The 18,397-nt window shown below is 41.9% G+C and overlaps 2 protein-coding genes across 6 annotated transcripts; one reads left to right on the top strand and one right to left on the bottom strand.

Moving 5' to 3' along the window:
- Nucleotides 1-37: 37 nt before the first annotated feature.
- Nucleotides 38-2,717, top strand: LOC105830201 (protein HGH1 homolog). 2 transcript variants are annotated; one of them, XM_028189084.2, is made up of 7 exons: nucleotides 38-697; nucleotides 958-1,164; nucleotides 1,450-1,501; nucleotides 1,574-1,807; nucleotides 1,880-2,164; nucleotides 2,238-2,399; nucleotides 2,483-2,717. In XM_028189084.2, the coding sequence occupies exons 1-7, from the start codon at nucleotides 475-477 to the stop codon at nucleotides 2,586-2,588; spliced, it is 1,269 nt and encodes a 422-aa protein (XP_028044885.2). In that variant the 5' UTR covers nucleotides 38-474; the 3' UTR covers nucleotides 2,589-2,717. The 2 variants fall into 2 exon arrangements, with proteins under 2 accessions (XP_028044885.2, XP_028044886.2); XM_028189085.2 differs by lacking the exon at nucleotides 2,238-2,399.
- Nucleotides 2,554-13,842, bottom strand: LOC105830200. 4 transcript variants are annotated; one of them, XM_028189082.2, is made up of 8 exons: nucleotides 12,135-12,220; nucleotides 10,230-10,432; nucleotides 9,566-9,752; nucleotides 6,666-6,982; nucleotides 4,997-6,531; nucleotides 4,532-4,930; nucleotides 3,560-3,945; nucleotides 2,554-3,469 (listed from the first exon to the last, which is right to left on the bottom strand). In XM_028189082.2, the coding sequence occupies exons 2-8, from the start codon at nucleotides 10,340-10,342 to the stop codon at nucleotides 3,113-3,115; spliced, it is 3,294 nt and encodes a 1,097-aa protein (XP_028044883.1). In that variant the 5' UTR covers nucleotides 10,343-10,432; nucleotides 12,135-12,220; the 3' UTR covers nucleotides 2,554-3,112. The 4 variants fall into 4 exon arrangements, with proteins under 4 accessions (XP_028044883.1, XP_036141309.1, XP_036141310.1 ...); XM_036285416.1 differs by lacking the exon at nucleotides 12,135-12,220 and adding an exon at nucleotides 13,754-13,842 and having other exon boundaries at nucleotides 4,532-6,531; XM_036285417.1 differs by lacking the exon at nucleotides 12,135-12,220 and adding an exon at nucleotides 13,758-13,842 and having other exon boundaries at nucleotides 4,532-6,531.
- Between the last annotated feature and the right edge of the window lie 4,555 nt (nucleotides 13,843-18,397).

The following is an 18,397-nucleotide window of genomic DNA, read 5'->3' as shown; positions in this document are numbered from 1 at the left end:
GAATAAAACTCCTACGTAAGTAGGAGACATTTTTTTTCTCATTTCTGTTCTCTAATTTATTTTTTATTTGACAGCACGTTTGTTAGATGATCTATTTAATTCACAGTAGTTCAAAGTTGATCTTAATATTTATTCTTCGATGCTGTATGTAAGGAGAATGTATTTCTCTTAATAATATGTCTTTTTTGAGATTTTAAGATCAATTTTCTTTCTTTGAAAATAATTATTGTTCTATTGCTATATTTTATAGTTCTCGATTTTTTAGTGTTGTGTGTATATTAAGCTTCTCGAACACCTTGTATATCAACAGAAGTAAACTACTTTTTATTGTCAGATGATACATATATATGTATCGTATACATGATACTGTCAGGTGATACTTCAAACCACTAAACTACTATACGCGTGTAGTATACTATATAGAGGGCTACACAATAGCCACTACGTTCGTTTCATTCATCTTCATGTTCGTGCATGTGCGTTTGCCTACAGTACGCGCTATTTTCACCGCGTAAAAACTCCGTTGGTTTAGTGGGTTTAGAGTTTAGATTATCGGAACTTTCATATAATAAATTGGCAGTTGCAGAATTAAATACATATGTATTAGAAATAATGGAATCTCTGCAAGAAATTTCTAAATATCTAAGCCCCAACAACCGATTTGACCTGAGACTTTGCGCACTGAACCAAGTTCTCCGTACGTATTCTCATTTTTTTTACTACATATATAATGCAAGGTCTACAATGTCAGCAGGAGTAATAGAGTAGGAGTAAGAAGTAAGAAGTATGAACTGAGATTTGCCCATTTTTATTTACTCTCGGTTTTTAATTGGTCAATTGTTACTCTTACTCCTTACTCCATTACTCCCGCTGACATTGTAGACCTTGCATAAGTATTTTGCGTTCTATTACGTTTGTTTACTTTGTAAAAGTCTCAACAGATTATTAAAAATGCAGATGTAACGGCGACTACCGATGGCCGAGAACTCCTGTTGAAGTTACCAGAAACATTGAAGCAACTTGTTATTCTTGTGCAAGATTCTTGCGCTCCTATTAGCAAATGTGCTGCACAGACATTGGTAAATATTACCGGAGATGAATCAGGAACCAATGCAATGCTGATTATTTCAGAGTCGAGTAACTCAACAGAAAAAAACAAGTCTGGTAAGCAAAATGTTAGGGATATGCTAGTGGAGATCAAATCAATATCAAGTGTATTCATTTTAAGTTTCTGTTCTCTCAGTAGAACTTTTAGTAATCTAATAACGAATTGATAATAAAAAGACAAGCAGATCTGGATCTTTATAAATAGAATGTTTTATCTGGATCTTTCATAAATAGAATGTTTTAAATAGTTACAAAATCACATATTCTTCTTGGTTTTTTAAGTAACGTTCTGCAAACAAAACTTACAACAGATACTTTACTTATATAATCTGTTTTCAACAGCCGTTTTGACTGCCCAAGAACCCAATCAGAATTTAATAAAAGTTTGTCTGAGGTAAATATTGCATATATCTATTGCTGTTCTGTTATGTTTATTTTGAATATCTTATGTAAGTTACTTTTGTAGTTCAATAATGGATAAATCCAGCACTCTGGCAGATCTCTGTTGCATGATACTTTCTAATATGACTAGACCATTTCATCTAGTAGACAGAGTGATAACACTTATCGAACAAACAGGTTACTCCTGGGATGAAATAGTGGCTGCATTTACTGCAAAGCAGTACAATACTACAGGCGACAAATTGCACTACCTTGGGCCTGTCTTTAGCAATCTCAGTCAGTCGCCACATGTTAGAAGGTATTCTCAGCTAATTATTTTTGTATTTCAATAAATCCTATATATCTCGTAGATACATGTGTTTTATTATAGGTATTTGATGGATCGAGATCGTTGCGTCATTCAACGGCTCCTTCCGTTTACAGAATATTCTGCTAGCCTAATTAGACGAGGTGGTGTCATTGGGACTTTGAAAAATTGCACTTTTGACATAGAAAATCACGAATGGTTGCTGAGCCCGGAAGTAGATTTATTATCACATCTATTGTTGCCACTTGCTGGCCCAGAAGAGTTTGACGACGATGATAACGATAAATTGCCAATTAATTTACAATATCTTCCTGAAACAAAAACTCGAGAATCTGATCCAGATATTAGGTAAATAAAATGATACTTTAAAAAATCCAATGTAAAGAGATGTTATATACTTATTTATTTAAATTTTTTTTAGACTTATGCTTTTAGAAGCGTTAAATCAACTTTGTGCAACAAAAGTAGCGAGAGAAATATTGAGAGAAAAAAATACATATGTCATACTTAGAGAGTTTCACAAATGGGAAAAGAACAAGAGCTGTTTACTAGCATGTGAAAATATCGTGGATATCTTGATAAAGTAAATTTGAATAAAGCTTTTTTTCTAATCAATTGTGAATATTTATGTAAAAGAAAGTTCTATCTTTTTGTTTTGTTTTACAGAACTGAAGAAGAAATCGGTTTAGATAACTTGAAAGAGGTAGAGGTGCCGTCTGAGTACACGAAGACATTTCATAAAATGGATGAAGACTTTATTAACAATACATAGATAGTGCAAAAATTTGTATTATAAATATGTATAATATTTATAATATTATTCTATAAGTATTGCACATACACAGTGTACATAATACTTATCTAATGAAGAAACAAACATAAAAAAAGGTAATTTATAATACATTTGACTCTTTGCATCTCATTTCTCGTATTGCACTGCCCCGTTTTATCGTTAATAATAAGCTATCAGGTCCAGCGTAGCAAAAAAAGATTCATAACTTGATTTTTAACGCTTAGAAATAAGCGCCGATCTTTAAAATTGGAATAAAGCATATAAATAATTTTTATTTCCTGTAACTTACGCACTAAAATCTTTCTCAAGATGAAACAGGTACGAGTAAGTAGAGGTGTGTATATTATTTATTGAGAAACGACTAATTGAATCACGATATGTTCGTGAACGATTCTTCTTCGATCATAACGCGAATGGCAAGGTGTTGAACACGAACACGCACATCATAATATTAAATATTAAATATGTGAGAGTACTATCGGAAATATATTAGAATACTTCCATTAGGGTAAGTAGCCTAATCCAGCTTCGAGACTGATTGAACTTCTTATACTCGACGCGTTACTAGCCCTTCTTGAGATTCTGTTATTCTCGCCCGCACCGAAAATTGCGGCGATTTCCGCACTTTTCTTTATGGAGAGTGCTTCATGATGCGCCCCGGATCTGCCGCTACCGCGGGAGGAATGCTTCTTGTCCCGCTCCGCGCCACCGACATAAACCAAACGACCCTGAGTATCTCTGGCGCTAACCACGAGGACCTTCTCGCTGCCGGACGACTGCTGAGATCTTCTTCCCGGGCTGAAGAGATCGTAATCTAAGGCCAAGTTATCTGAACTACCGCAAACCGGCGACGATCGACTCTGCGCAATAGAATGTCAAACAGATTTTATAATATATCTGCAAAATTAAACTAAAATTAATAATTAATGTGTAACGTTCCCCTCGATTACCTTGAGGAAATCGGTGTTGCGCGATGAACTGTGACTACCGGTCAGTCTGGAGCCTCGAATCCTCTCGGAACTGTCCCCTCTGCTGAGCGTGCTCTCCGACGGCACAATTCCCTTCTGCCTGAGTTGCTCCAGTATAGTCGGCTGTATCGGCTTCCTCGCGCAGTAACACTTGTTGCTTTCGGAGCAACTGTCGGTGTCACAAGCGCAAACAACCGTGTTTCCTGGTACAGGAGGCGTAGCCGGTACCCTTCTTGACAACGAGCAGTAACACTTGTCCGCTGAAACGCACGTACACGACTCGGAGTCGTAGCTGCATTCGCTGCAGCTCACGTATCCGCTGCTGCTCCTGTTCGCGGTGGCAGCCATATTACGACTCAATCGTCTGCCTGCATAATTTGAAAAATTATTATGCATCGACAAATATAAAATGTATTGAGATTCAGAGATATTTTATTATATTATTACATAGTTTATTTTATATTTTATTTGATTTGAAAAGAGGAAGGATTAGTAAAGAAGGTTACAAAAGGTCTAGACGTATTTAAAAATTAACTTTAAGATTCTAAATTTACCGGCCTGTATAATAAATATACACAATATTAGAGGACAATTTATTAATATTTTTATAGCAATTAAAATAAATATCAATTTACGTGCATTTTTTATTTTTACGACTTTACTCGTGATATTTCTAAGATTATATTCAGTAAATGTTTACGTGATAATTTTTAAACCCAATGAAAATACTCCTTTGTAGCTAAACTAAATGATTCCGTAACGGCTGAGTAATGGCCTCCGGTATGGGGAGTAAAAGTGTATTATCAGAGATCTATATAGTATACTATAACATTCTAGAATTTTGAATCTTAAAGTTAATTTTTACAAAAGGTCTAGAGTCTAGACCATCTAGCATCTAGACGTATTTAAGAATTAACTTGGACTTTAATTGCATTTAATTTTACTTATACACACACGTATCGCTGTCCTCCGACGTTGTGTGGCACATCCCGTTCTTGCTCGTCCTCCGCGAGGATTTCCTCCTACCGAGTCTACTCGCCAGCACTCGATTCCGATGATTGTTCCGGACGTCGCACGACGAACTACTGCCGAAGCTGTCGTTCAATCTTCTGGCCGGAAATATCACGGAGGTGAATTCCGTGGGACCACCTTTCAGCCTCGAGACCGACCTCTTTATGGCTCTGCCCAGTAAGCAAGATCGACGGCTCGATCTTCGCCTCTGTGGTCTCCGTCGCCTTCTCATAATACTGGCGGATCTCTGATAGAGTTCGTCTTGCGTCAGGGTCGCGGCCAGTTTCAGTAAGAACTCCTTGTAGAGCGGCTTCAGGTCGTTGAACGACATACCTTCCGGATCTGGGAGAAAATAATTAAATTTAAATTTTTTTCCAATTACACTGTTATTTTGCAATAAATTATTACCTATGATGGCTGCCAAAATATCGTCCACGCTGGTTAAGCCTTCCTGATTTCTGAATTCGTCAAATAGCTCCGTGAACCCGAGCGGGGTGCCGCCTTTGACGTTATTGGTTCTCCGCCTGTTTCCGGAGGTCAGGAAGCTACCCCTTCTAGGCAGCTCGACCCTCGTCATCAGATCTCCTCTGTCTACGTCCACGTCGCTCTGCGATCTCTTCAGCGCGTTCTCCTGCAGCATTCTGTTAGCGTTCTCCGAATGGCTGACGGGCGGCTCGCTGCCCGCTCTGCTTCTTCTTCTCGCCCGTGGATGACTGTACTCTGCCATGCTCGGCAAATAATCGGGATCCGATTGCTCTTTCCTCAACGGTTTGTCCATGGTGACGACTCGGCTGACTCTCTTGCCGGAGTAGACTCTCTCCGGGTCTCTTGAGCGTCTCTGCTGATTTGTCGTACCGTCCGAATGTTCGTGATGCGATTGATAGTGTCTGTTATTCTTCATGTTCTTTGCGAAGATGTCCCCCTGACAGTTTTTCATCTGGCTGTTGTTTTTGTTATTCTTGCTATTTTTGTTGTTCGTGTAAATGTCTTCCTCCCCAAGACTGTAGATCTTATCGGCGTCTTCAATGCGCTGGCTGTATATCTTTTCCTTCTTCCTACCAGCTTGCTCGTACATACAGTTCATCTCGTTTCTTCCGGTCTTGTTGACCTTGTCGTACATCAAAACGCTGTCAGTTCCGGAGGAGTACAATTCGCGATTCCCGGTGTCCGCTCGATTTAAATCGTACGATCCGTAATTTCTTTCGTAAATGTTATCTTTTACGTCCGCTGGCTCCCTCTTCGGGTTGTTCCGTTTGTACAGCTTCTCGTACTTGTTTAACTGCCTCTCGTAGATCCCGTTTATATCGTTGTCACGAGCGCTATAAATTTTATTATCAGGTTTATTGGACTCTACCTGAATTCTCAAGGAATTCTGATCCTTGGCAGAAAACATTTTATTCTTTGTATTTTGCAGTTCCTCGTTTCTGGACAACACGATGTCTCGATTGCTCTTCTCGATCTTAGCGTTGTCCCGTCTTCTTCCGCGCGCCTCAAGGATGTCCTCGGCTTTCACGTCGGAATTCTTCTTCTTTCTACGCGGCACCTTCTGCAAGCTCGGCTTTCCGCCTTCATCCTCAGTGACGGAGCTGCTCACGGAAGTCTTTTTGGTTCTAGGTGGTCTTACGGGATGCGGCGCACTAGGTCTTGGTGGCGGAGGTAGCAAGCAACTGATCCTGCTGCTAAGACTGGGCTCCCGAATGCTGGAAACAACGGAGGCCAGGCTGATGCAGCCGACGCCATTCGCGTGGCGGGGTCGTCGTCGGTTCGCGTCTAAATCGGCGAGGAGGGCGCGATACAACGTGGCCGCGGCTGCCACCGCATCCTCCTCGCATTCGCAGGCAAACGCGTGGCACTCCAAGAGCCTGGCGGCCCCGGGCCGTCGCATAATCACGGCGAAGATCGGAGGATAGAATTCCGCCTCACATTTCAAACCGCGCATTGTCCTACAATTGAAACCAAAATTTAGAACTCTGTGAGAATTAATTTTTGAATATGTGTACAAGCGCTCTAAACATTAGTAGAAAAAATAATCTTTATTTCTATTCTTTGATTATAGTGACACATTGTGCGTCGCCACCTGTAGAGATCGGCGTGCTTGTCTTCCATCGTCTGTCCCTGCTCCTGATCGCCGACCAAGGGCAGGAAGGCGTGGTGCACGTCGCCCGACGGTGTTCTCTTACAGCGCAGCCGCAGGGCACTCCATACCGCTATTCTGCGAAAAGGATTATTCTTCTCGCAGACTTCGCTCGTGCGGAACGTCAGTCCGCGCCTGGAGACCTCCAGCTCAGCCCTTACGCATCCTGCCATGCGTTCCAATAATTGACGAAGAGGTTCCTGAAGGCCCCGCACGCTCGCCACACGCCCGCCGACTGGGGCAGCTCCCATGTATTTTACCTACATAAACATGCAAAATATTTGCAAATATGTCGATATAAATAACGAAAAAATTATATTTAATTGAAGACAATAGAAAATAAGGCAAAGACAAAAATCATTTGAAATAAGTCAACCCGACATATCTGCTTTTTACCGTCTGAAATATAACATTTCAATAATATGCAACCGAGAATAAGATGTCAAACAATAGAGTTTCAGATAACACAAAACCTTTTGTTTAGTCGACGACATTGTGAGAGACTGACGTGTTCATGTAAAAATAGCGCTCGACAAAGGTGCATCAGTTTTACGTGTCCGAAAGCAGCGGGAACCTGTTTTGCGCGTTGGACAATATCGGAGAAAAACAGTCGTTAAGCGGGAACTTTATTGCACACATTTTGAATGCGATAAAGTTCTAAAACTAGTCTCTTTAAATGAGAAATTTTATTACGGTGCCGCTAATTTATTCGCCGCCTTATAACGAGAAAAGTTTGGTAATAATAATCAAGGCTAAATGATAATATATTATACTGATACTGAGCTTTGAAAAATAAATTAGTTAAAATGAAATATTTAGTTAATAACTTAATAATTAGTAAATTATATTTTTAATAATTTATTAATTGTTAGGTGACGATTTAATAATTGATTATTTATTATTATTATATTTGCTTGCTATTACTAATTATTTGAATAATTAAACATTTAATTGAAGTTATTTCACCGAAATTCATATTACCAAACTTTTTTTCAGTGTATTCCACAAATAATGTTAAATATTTTAATTGCAATATATAAAACTCGAATTGTATGTTTTATATGGAATTTCGTTCTTCTGATAAAAAATAACGGTACTCGTTTTCATCATATAATTATCTGCAAAATTCAACGATTCGAATCAGAGAGAGGCGTGACTCCAATTGCAAAGAAGGTAGGAAAGAGTCAATGCTCTTGAATGTAGCAAAGCATGCGGCCGCCGTGTCATTATGATCGATTGTCACGCCTAAGCGGGTTCTCTCGTCGGGTTGTTTCTGACGTAACTCTCTAGCGATCGATCAGCAGCTTCTTTCGTGAGCGCCAATCAAAGTGCACGAAGAGGCGAAACAATGCGGCGGGGCCCATAAAACAGGATACCGTGTCGGCGGCGATAAAGAATTCGCATACCGGTGTAACGACTGAAGGAGAATTTTTCAGCGCTCCGAATAGTTTATGGAAGTCCGTCACGCATCGCGGGTCGTGAGCGGAATGAAAGTGACGATTAAAAATTCCGGATCGACGCCCCCGAGGAAAGTCGAAGGACTTTTCGCGACCCTTTTTCGCGAATCGGCACACGTTTCGCGAGGATGGCGATTGCAATATTCCGACGCGCTGTACGCACACCGAATGTAAATCAGAACGTCGAATTTTTCTGATATCAAAGCGTCCAGGATTCCTCGGAGAATACGTATATTGTATATTATATTGCATATTAATCGAACGTATTTGTACGACAAGATTTTGCTTCTGATCCTGTTTACAATTGATATGCAGTATCAAAGCGATTTTCTTCGCTTATTGAAAGTTCTCTCATATCGCGCGTTACAATCCGTTATAATGTCGATTAAAGCGATATCATCGGCTACGTGTACCGATATAAAAATTAAACGCGTTAAAAAATTTATTTCTGACGTGCAAGACCGATTAAGCCTCAAAGGTTTTGATACCATCTCTCCCCAAGATATAAAAGATCTTAGATATATACTTTGCTTTCTCTTCTGATTTTTACAATTCTGCCCATATATAGTTGCTCCTTAAAAGATCACTAAATGATTATTTCTTTTCTAACGAGCAACCAGCTCGCGAGCAATTATACGTCGGTCTCAATTTTATTTCTGACACGGAATCGCCACGGATTCAGACGGAGGTGAACCGCGCGCGATTTCTGAGGCGGAAAAATGGATACCATCCGACGTGCTTCTGTTCACAAAGCTTTTCACCGATCTCAAATCTCCGATCTCATCTCCGATGAGAAACGAAACATTAGACGACTTGGATTTATGATATGAAATGAGAAAAGTGAATTAATCGATTAATGAGCTTGATTAATTGTGGTCGCGAAAAAGAGACGATATCTGATCATATTTCTGCTGAGAGGAATTTAGATATAATTATTTTTCGTGTCTAACGATTTCCGCACTTTACGTTCTCGCATCATTTTCTCATTAGGCGTCTCGACAGTCTCTCTTTCGCGGGATTCCGCAGTTGTTTTAAATTTCGACACTAAAACTAAAGCGAGACGACCAAGCGCGCCCGCGGGATCATTCTCTGACGAAGTAAGGCGAGGTACCCGTAGTTCCTCAAAGAATTCACGGGACCGGAGAGATCACGTTTGGCCACGTTGATTCGCGAGATTTTTCGAGCAAGAGGGGACGCGCGTGTGTGGCTGAACAATGGGATTAACATAAGTGAAAATGCAAGCGCATGCGCGCGCGCGTTTCGGCTATGTACAGTTTCAAACGAGATCTCTGGAGATCTGAATCCTTCAACGGTGGACTGAGACGTGCATGCGGCATTTCTTCGCGAGTATATATGCTCCACGTGCGTAATTATTTGTGTCGTTACCGGCAGGATTGCGGCGGCACATTCACCGGGCGTTCCACTTTCGGCCTCCACCGAGGCGAACATCGCCTCGATGCGCGCCTGGACGGCGCTGTTTACCCTCTTCTGCTCCTCGTTCGCGTCGCCGGGGTTGCTCGGGATCACCACCGACAATCCGGCGTACCATCCTCCGGTCGAGCTGCATATCGATCTGAAGTGATACGAGTTTCGTTTAACGGGAAAAGGAGATATACAGGGGAAAGAACGATTTTGCTGGAAAAAAAAACAGGTCCGAAAATGATTATGTTGTCGAACCGTCGAAAAAATTAGACTGTTGGACGGCTTAAGCGTTGGTTGGTAGAATGTCCAAACTTTTTGCAGCAGCTTATTATTATGCTTGAGCGTCTCACATAATTACGTTTTCACGATCCGATATAAACTTTCTGATCTGTATCTATAGTTATAAATTTCTAGATACACCAGTAAAATTGTTCTTTCCGCGTGGTGCAAGGCCAATGCTAATCCGACTGGTTAAACGTAATTAAAGCAATTTAATAAAAGCAATTAATGAATTTTTTAAATAAAAAAAAAAAGATAGAAAGGAAGTGGCGCAAGATCAATGCTAATCCCTCTACGCTCTGACTGGTCGGATATAATTAAAGGATAATTTAATGAACATCATTCAGACCTGGAGTCTTCGAACAGCGCGTCGATCTGCGCCTTGCTCCTGAGGGAGCATTCCGATGGTGGCCCACCCAATCGAAATCCATCCTCGTAAGTAGGGATCCCTAAGGTCGACATGTTTCATCCGAATGTTACGCAACTCGTCGTTCGAGATGCGTGTGCTGGCAAATTGATTTTCTATTGTGCTGCTCGTTGACGTCATTCGTTCTGAAAAAAAAAAAATTTTTTTTCACATTATTACCGCGGTGTCCTCAATTAGAAAAGAATTATTGTATAGCTGATAACATAATTGACGTTATTTTTCCATCGATCACTAAAAGAACTCGCACACGGTAATTATTCGTATCTAACTTGTTCTAACAACCTTGTGCAGGTTAGTCAAGGCTCCCGAGTGACCCGAATGCGATATTAACGATATCGGGAGGAAAAGTTCTCTTATAGGACCATACGCACGCACAATCGGGTCCTTCAGCTTTCGCGGCTGGTATCTGTTCATTACCAACGTCGCGACGCGTTAAATTTATGCGAGCGCCGGTGCGTCGGTGCGTGAATAATTAAAATCGCGTAGACGGGACCGGGTCAGCCTCTGGGTATTTCTACACACGCGAGATACGCGCGGACAACGGTAAGAGTGATCAGCGATCGGGACAAAAGGAAAATGCGAACAATGAGCTCGCGCTCGTCGATGCGTGACGGATATAAAACGGTTGACCGCGGCAGCGGCGATTTGAATTTCCTCGCACATGATGTCGCGATTATGCAAACGGTAGACCGGCTTATACCTGCCGTCACATTAGATGACGAAAGTTTTTTTTTTGTTTTTTTTCCCCGATATTACGCATAAAAGCGTAAATTGCGAACTAATAAAGAGTGCCTTGCCTCCATTGCCTTGAATCGATATCAAGGTCATTGTCCCGCAAACTAGAAATCGTAAAAACTGTTATTCACGGGAATATATATTATAGAAAAATTGCGTGTTTATCCGCTGCTGCGGATTTCACCGGCAATTGAAACTGCACGCGTTTTTCTTTATTAAGCCGATACGCGCGCTGCTCTTTTAATAACTCTCGAGAAAACGGCGCTGTGTCGTCCAAGTGCGAAGCCAGTTTTAACGCGTTAATGCGGTTTTCTTTTTAATCAGAAAGGACGCGATACGCGGTTATATTTTCTGAAATCTTATAATTATAAAACTACATTTTTATACTGAACTACTTTCTAAATTTTTTAAAGTGAAAATACTGCCACTACTAGAATTAAAATTTACTCTAATAGAATGAATTTCTATCTTTTATTGGAGTGGAAAATCACTCGAAAAATTGTAGTGGCACACAGAAAAAAAGAATATTCTTGTTTTGACATCTCCAGTTTCAAAATGGAAATCTTGAAATAAAATTATATCTCGTCAAATCAAAAAAATTTACTTGAATGAAGATTTATTTCAAATATATAGTACAACCAAGAAAATAATATTTTAAGAATAATTTTCTTGAATAGAAAAGAAAAAAATATTGGATAGAAAACACTACATGTTTAAATCGAAGATTATAATTTTCTTAGAATAAAATTATCAAAACAATTATATCATATTTTTAAAACAATACTTATAGTATTAAAATAAGACTATAATATCTTGAAATTCAAGATTCTCAAATTCTTCTAAGAATATTATATATTGCTGCTTATATATGAAACAAGGATCGCGTTAATTTGAATACATAGGTTTCAATTTGAGAGTAATTTTTTTTTTCCGTGCAGTATTTTCAGTCCAAAAAATCTAGAGAGCAAATTTTAATAATCTTTAACTCTATAAATGAAATAATTTTGTTACATTGAATTATTAATATTTTATATAAGCATGCCAAAACTTCAATTTACGAGGTGCTACTTTCATACTACCAGGAAGACGTACAGTAGCGACGAAGAGTCAACGTCAATCTCCGGTACGAGCTAGCTGCCGCGCTTTAAGACGTCTGTACGACTGTGCAGTTATAGGCTTTACAGTTATGGGCCAGCTGGTTGTGACGGCGGCGGCGGCGGCCCGGTCCGGCCGGTAGCCGAAAGGTGTCAATGTCGAGTCCGGGGTCCGGACACGCAATCAGAAATAACTGTCAATGCGTACCTCTCTCGCGAATCCGATTGCGTGTCGACCGAGGCGATGTTGACCGATTGTTCGCGATTGTTACATCACGGGGGCCGATTGGCGGGCAGCAATTACGGCTCGTTACTCGATTGATCGGGGTAACGACAGCGTTCTACGGGGTTTTTTCTTTCTTCTTTCAAAAAAGAGTGGAGGCTGCGGTCACGATAATCATCGGCGACGTAGAGTAATTAAGCAGGGCCGCCTGCCAGCCGGCTTGCGCCGCACGCCTCATATTATAATCAAAACGGAAGTTTTCTCTTCGCGCTCTACTCATCGCAAATGGCTTCTGACACTCAATTTTCGCTTTATACGGTAAAACGGTGTGTGATGCCACTCATTATGTCGTGAGATCGCTCGCGAGGCGACTGCCTCCTTGCTCATCGCCTGAAGCCGGCCCTGAATAATCATCGCCGGTGAGCTTCTTGTTTGTCGGTGACCCAGTTCCGTCTCTCGCACGCCACCGTAATCACCGCAGCAGCGCGAATCCACTTGATCGACGTTATTAACCAGTCTGCGCGTCGAGGATGACGTTTGAAAAATTGACAAAAATTGCAAACCTCGCCGACGCGAAGGGATCCGCGAGCGGGTGGCCACCGGAGCGAGCGTTCGCGGGGTGCGGACGGGATACGGAAACGATCGATCGAACGAGCCAGTCCGCCCTCCCTCGAGAGCGGCTCCCTATTTTCATAACTGTCGACGCGACCGCGGCGTGTTTAAGGCAACGGTATTAAGGTCGGCGGAATAGACTTGCACGGCGCCATGTGTTGCAGACGAGAGTTGGTGTCGGTTTATGCGCGTTCGATTTTGATGCGTGCGCGTCGTCCGGCGCTCGCAATTACCGAGTTCACGGCTCGTTTCCCCGGCTGCATCTGCTTTAATGGCTGTCGAACCGACCGATAATCACATGCGCGGGACATACATATCTCGATCGCGTCGTCGCCGCCGCCGCCGCCGCCTCGAGTCGGCCGGGAATCAATTTTCTTAGCGGCTTTTAAGAGACGCCGGTCGGTTCCGGGAATTTTAGAAACTCGGCAATTATCGAGCACGGCCGGGGATTTCATTTATTCGAGATTTATTCCCGCATACATAGCGGTATATCTTGATGCATAATAAAACGTCGATAATTCAGTTTAATTGAGCGGCGAATTCCTCGGTCTTGTTCGTCACGGATGATGATCCGATTGTCTCAGTGGCCTCGTTAAAATTATCGAAGCTAATCTAATTGATTAATTAATTAATGTATTTAAGATTTACGAAGTTCTGTCACGCGTCACTCCATTCAGATATTTATAGTGACAACAAGAGCTCTCTTGTTTTCTATGAAGAACTCGGGGTGTGATTTATGCCGCGACGTCATTAAGACTAATGTCATCCGAGCCGCAACCTACCTACTTGTTTGCTGCCTGTCAATCGCCACGTGTGCTCCGGAATGGGATTCGCCCGTCCGATCTCAGCCTCAGGCTCACCTGGCACAGGTTCCTCAATCGTTCAATCAACTCGCACTGTTATATCACTGGTCAGGTACAGGTAAGAGATCTATCACGAGAATTGGCGAGCCGGGGTCATTCACGAGAACATGCCGCGCCAGGACGAGTCTCACTCGCGATCGGCCCCGTCAATCCATCTCCCTTTGGTGACCTTCGACGAGGATCCTTCTTCCTGAGTCTGCGCCGACCTTGGCCGCGGCGAGTCGATCCGGATGACCGTCGACGTGAAACTGCCGGGGATGTTCCGCAGGAGAAGCCCGAGTTCCTCTAGCCAGCCAGAGTCGGCGCCTCCGCGCCGCGGAACGAACGAGGAGGAGAGGGCCGAAGATCGACGGAGAAAGAGAGAGAGAGAGAAAGAGAGAGCAAGAGAATGAGTGAGGCGAGAGGGGCCTTCTCCCGATACGCTCTCGGCCGTCAGGAACACCACGTTGGCTACTCTCTCGTTGGACGTCCGGAAACCTCGCGCTAACAATACCAGTATACCACGCTGATAAACTGGACTGGCACGCCCACGATATATGCTGCACTTTTGCTGGATAAGACGCTTTCTTCCCTCGCTATTACATCCGGTATTATCTAAAGAGGTGAGGCTTCACCGCGGGAGAAACTTTTGATGAGGTATCTAGGTATTTACCTCTAGGTATCCTTGATCATGTATCATGTAATTAATAGAAATGGCTAATAAGAATGTAATATGACCTTGTCGAGAAGATATATCTTTCCCTTCGATCTTCTCATCCGTTTGCAATTTTCCAAACGTTATTAAAATTTTATTTTAATCACTGTAAATTTTTTCAAGTCATTGTTCCTCAATATTTGGTTACTCCGACTAAATATAATTTACGATATAGTGAATAAGATCTACCAATATTGAATACACTGATAGAAAAAAATAGTTGCAGTAACCATAACATCACTATAATTTATAGTTATTTTGGACTCAATCATATTTTTATAATTATTCAACAATGTAAATTATAGTTGATTTAAATTTTATTTATATTATAGTTCTCATAATCATAATATTGGTTTATGCAACTTATGGTACAACCAAAATGGAGATTTTAATATAGTTAGTACCATAAAATGATCATTATAAGCATTTGCTAGAAATATATAGTTATTATTACCAATATTATAATAATAATTATTATAGAAACGATATTCTTAACTATAATTATTGCATTTTACTATGCAATTATGGTTACAAATACAATACATTTTTCTGTCAGTGTAAGTACTCAATATGTCGTTGCTTTATTTAATTTAACTTGTTTTTGTTCATTTAACTATTCAAAATTAATGATGTATTGATTAGGAGCAGTGGCGACTTATGGAATAGTTAATAATGAGTATAATTTGACACTAGTGAATTCAAGTAATCGACTACACGCTTTTCAATCACAAGTGCTACTTAATTTTATTCTTTTTCTTTACTCGCAACTAATTTTAAATGTTTCTCTGTATACATATGTTTCCCCCTTTTTTAATATTAAGTGATAAGAAATCCTAAGACAAGAGATTTTTATCGGCGACCTTATGCGTACTACGCTACATATCGCACGTGTACTTCGGCTGACCGATATCCGACAGGTTTCGGAGGTGGGTTATGTATCTCGAATGATGCCAAGAGGACAGGTAAGATGAGGCGGGACGCGCGAGTGATGGTTCCGCCAAGGAGAGCGGAAGAGCAACAGAGAGAGAGAGAGAGAGAGAGAGAGAGAGAGAGAGAGAGAGAAAGAGAGTTGCAATTGATGAGCAGCCATGGGTGGACCGTACGTACAGCACAGCGTCGTCGTCCCGATCTTCCGATTACCGCCGGCATTGGAAGCCGTCGCTCGCCGCGGTAACGTCGTAACCGGTAACGGTACCAACGGCTTCGACGGTGTTCACCGGATGGCCGCACCAATGCAAGAGTACTGTTATTCCAACTATGCGGGCTCCCTGTGTGCGGATTCCCTCCTCGTCTATTCCGACGCGGCTATCTCATCGCTCCCTCATTATCTCCGTCCTTTCTCTCTCTCTCTCTCTCTCTCTCTCTCTCTCTCTCTCTCTCTCTCTCTCTCTCTCTTTCTCTCTGCCTTTTTCTTTACCGCTCCGCGACACGTCCGGCTCGGTGTTACCGTTCACGTCCATCGATCCGGTTTCTTTCCTTTTCCGGCGACAGATTTGAAACTGTCACCAACGATAACTGAGGCAAATTTTATGATTCACTATTATCTAACGAAATTCATCCCTCGCGTGTCGCAATCTGATTTGCATACGTTACTTTCAAAATTAGTCAGGAAATGTAACGGTATTAAGTGCCAAAATACGGAATGCGAAAGCGGCGAGTTTGTTCGTTGATTAGCAGCGAACTTCCACGTGGAGAGGAATAATTGACAACAATTGCTCGAGTCGGGTAAAGTGGCCGTGCCCAGCGTAATTTCTCTCGCAATTTACTTTCATTTGCGTGGTATACGTATTGTTAGCCGCTACGACGCCCGTGGAGGACGCAGCACCGTTGACATTAACTTTTTTAACCGAACGGAGAAAGTCAAGCTTCAAAGATGTATCACTTAAGCTCGTTACGTTACGTACGGTTTACCCCGCATTACAAGAATTGCAGGCTTATTAAAGCGCTCTTGTGCATCAACAATCGCGACGCTCTTATTTAACAATACAGGCGATACCCATACAGCACGGGGAGCTCCCGGGGAGCTCCCGAGGAGCTCACAAAATTTTTCATAAGCTTCATTTAAGCTTCCAAAAGATTCGCACGCAGCTGCTATGTCCGCTTTTGAGAGCTTCTTAAGAGCTTTATTTGAGCTCGCAGGGAGTTTATAAATCATGTTTTAAGAGTTCCCTGCGAGCTTCAAAGTAATTCCCGGGAAATTTCTATATAAGCTTTCCGGGAGCTCTTATGTCCGCTTTTGGGAGCTCCCTGAGAGCTTAGATGAAACTATCAGGGAGCTTATATAAAAGCTTCACGGGAATTATTTTGAAGCTCGCAGGGAGTTCTTAAAACATTATTTCTGAACTCCCTGCGAGCTTAAATAAAGCTCTCAGGGAGTTCTTAAAAGCGGACATTGGAGCTGCCGGAAAAAATTTTATTTTTATATTTTCTCAATTTTCGGAAGCTCTCTCTGAGTTGCGAAGGCCCACGAACTCTCTTCGTGTAACAAAAACAATATATTACACTTTGCTGCTAGTGAAGTACTAACTGCTAGGTAAGCCGTGAGTGATGGTTTTCTTTTATAAGCCTTTTGGAGTAAATTTTCTCACGAGAAGGAAGAGCGCCGTGCCTTCGCCTAGTGGCGATCTTGCGAACTACTCGCGGCTTATGACTATACATGCAGTACATTAATTTACCCGATATGTTCAATCTCTGGGAGTTTGTTTTGTCAAATTTTGTAAACTTCTTAAAAACTCAGGAAAACGAACTCCCTGGGAGCTTGTTCTGTCAAATTTTGTAAGCTTCTCGGGAGCTCAGCAAAATGAACTCCTTGGGAGCTTGTTTTGTCGAATTTTGTAAGCTCCCCGGGAGCTCAGCAAAATGAACTCCCTGGGAGCTTGTTCTGTCAAATTTTGTAAGCTTCTCGGGAGCTCAGCAAAATGAACTCCTTGGGAGCTTGTTTTGTCGAATTTTGTAAGCTTCTCGGGAGCTCAGCAAAATGAACTCCCTGGGAGCTTGTTTTGTCGAATTTTGTAAGCTTCTCGGGAGCTCAGCAAAATGAACTCCCTGGGAGCTTAATCGGAGCTTTGTGCTGTATGGGTACTTTTCCGTGCTACGTATTATAAATCAACATCGCAGCACAGATCTCCGCTTTGTGGGTTAATTGTACAAATATCATTAATAAAACATAGTAGTAACTGTTAACGGTGTTATATATTTAACAATTGTACGTAGCTGTCCGCACGTCAGTCTAAAGAGAGCCGCGCGCGGCGGCGCATCTTTCGGAAAACAAAATAGGTATATGAAATAAGCGCCGCGAGATGTTCGTTTCCGTTCAGGATCGACGGAGACCCGTTATAGATAAACTTAGCATAATAATCGTCGGTTTATGCATAGCGCGATTATGGCCTTACGTCTCACGCGGGTATCGTTCAACGGTCAGCGGCAGGTGGCATATGCCTCGTAGCGATAGAAGACGTAATTTTGCCTCAGCGGGGGGGAGACTATGTAGCGACTGCCAATTCCTCGCGAAGGCAATCCCGCATCTGTTGTGTGCATCCTTTGAAAATCACGCGAATGCTGCTACCTAAGCCGGATACCTCCGATTAAACGGCATGCTGCTGCAATATGCCGCAGCATGCACCGCTACTCCGTTGGGTTCATCAGTCCAGTTTGTTGATTCGTTCCATATCTGCCTGTCGAACTGCGTCTTGTCTTTCTCTTCGTTACACATACGCACGGACCGGCACGCGTCCGACCGGTTAAATGTCTAATGAAGCGTTTGTTTTGGACACAGTTTTGTGATTTCCGTGTCGATAAGAAACGGGATTGTTTTAATGGCGTGTGTAATTTTTATTAGCAACGTGTACTTACTTTTCCTCGGATAACTA

This window comes from Monomorium pharaonis, chromosome 4, assembly GCF_013373865.1.
Source record: "Monomorium pharaonis isolate MP-MQ-018 chromosome 4, ASM1337386v2, whole genome shotgun sequence".
Lineage (NCBI taxonomy): Eukaryota > Metazoa > Arthropoda > Insecta > Hymenoptera > Formicidae > Monomorium > Monomorium pharaonis.
This window is presented reverse-complemented; position numbering and strand designations above follow the sequence as displayed.

Coding starts and splice junctions, on each gene's coding strand:
- LOC105830201 (XM_028189084.2), top strand. CDS start 475: ATGTGCGTTTGCCTACAGTACGCGCTATTTTCACCGCGTAAAAACTCC. Junction 1,165..1,449: donor AACAGAAAAAAACAAGTCTG/GTAAGCAAAATG, acceptor TGTTTTCAACAG/CCGTTTTGACTGCCCAAGAA. Junction 2,400..2,482: donor ATCGTGGATATCTTGATAAA/GTAAATTTGAAT, acceptor TTTGTTTTACAG/AACTGAAGAAGAAATCGGTT.
- LOC105830200 (XM_036285416.1), bottom strand. CDS start 10,342: ATGTCGACCTTAGGGATCCCTACTTACGAGGATGGATTTCGATTGGGT. Junction 6,983..9,565: donor GTGCCGCCGCAATCCTGCCG/GTAACGACACAA, acceptor ATGTTTATGTAG/GTAAAATACATGGGAGCTGC. Junction 3,946..4,531: donor GTCGGAGGACAGCGATACGT/GTGTGTATAAGT, acceptor CAAATTATGCAG/GCAGACGATTGAGTCGTAAT.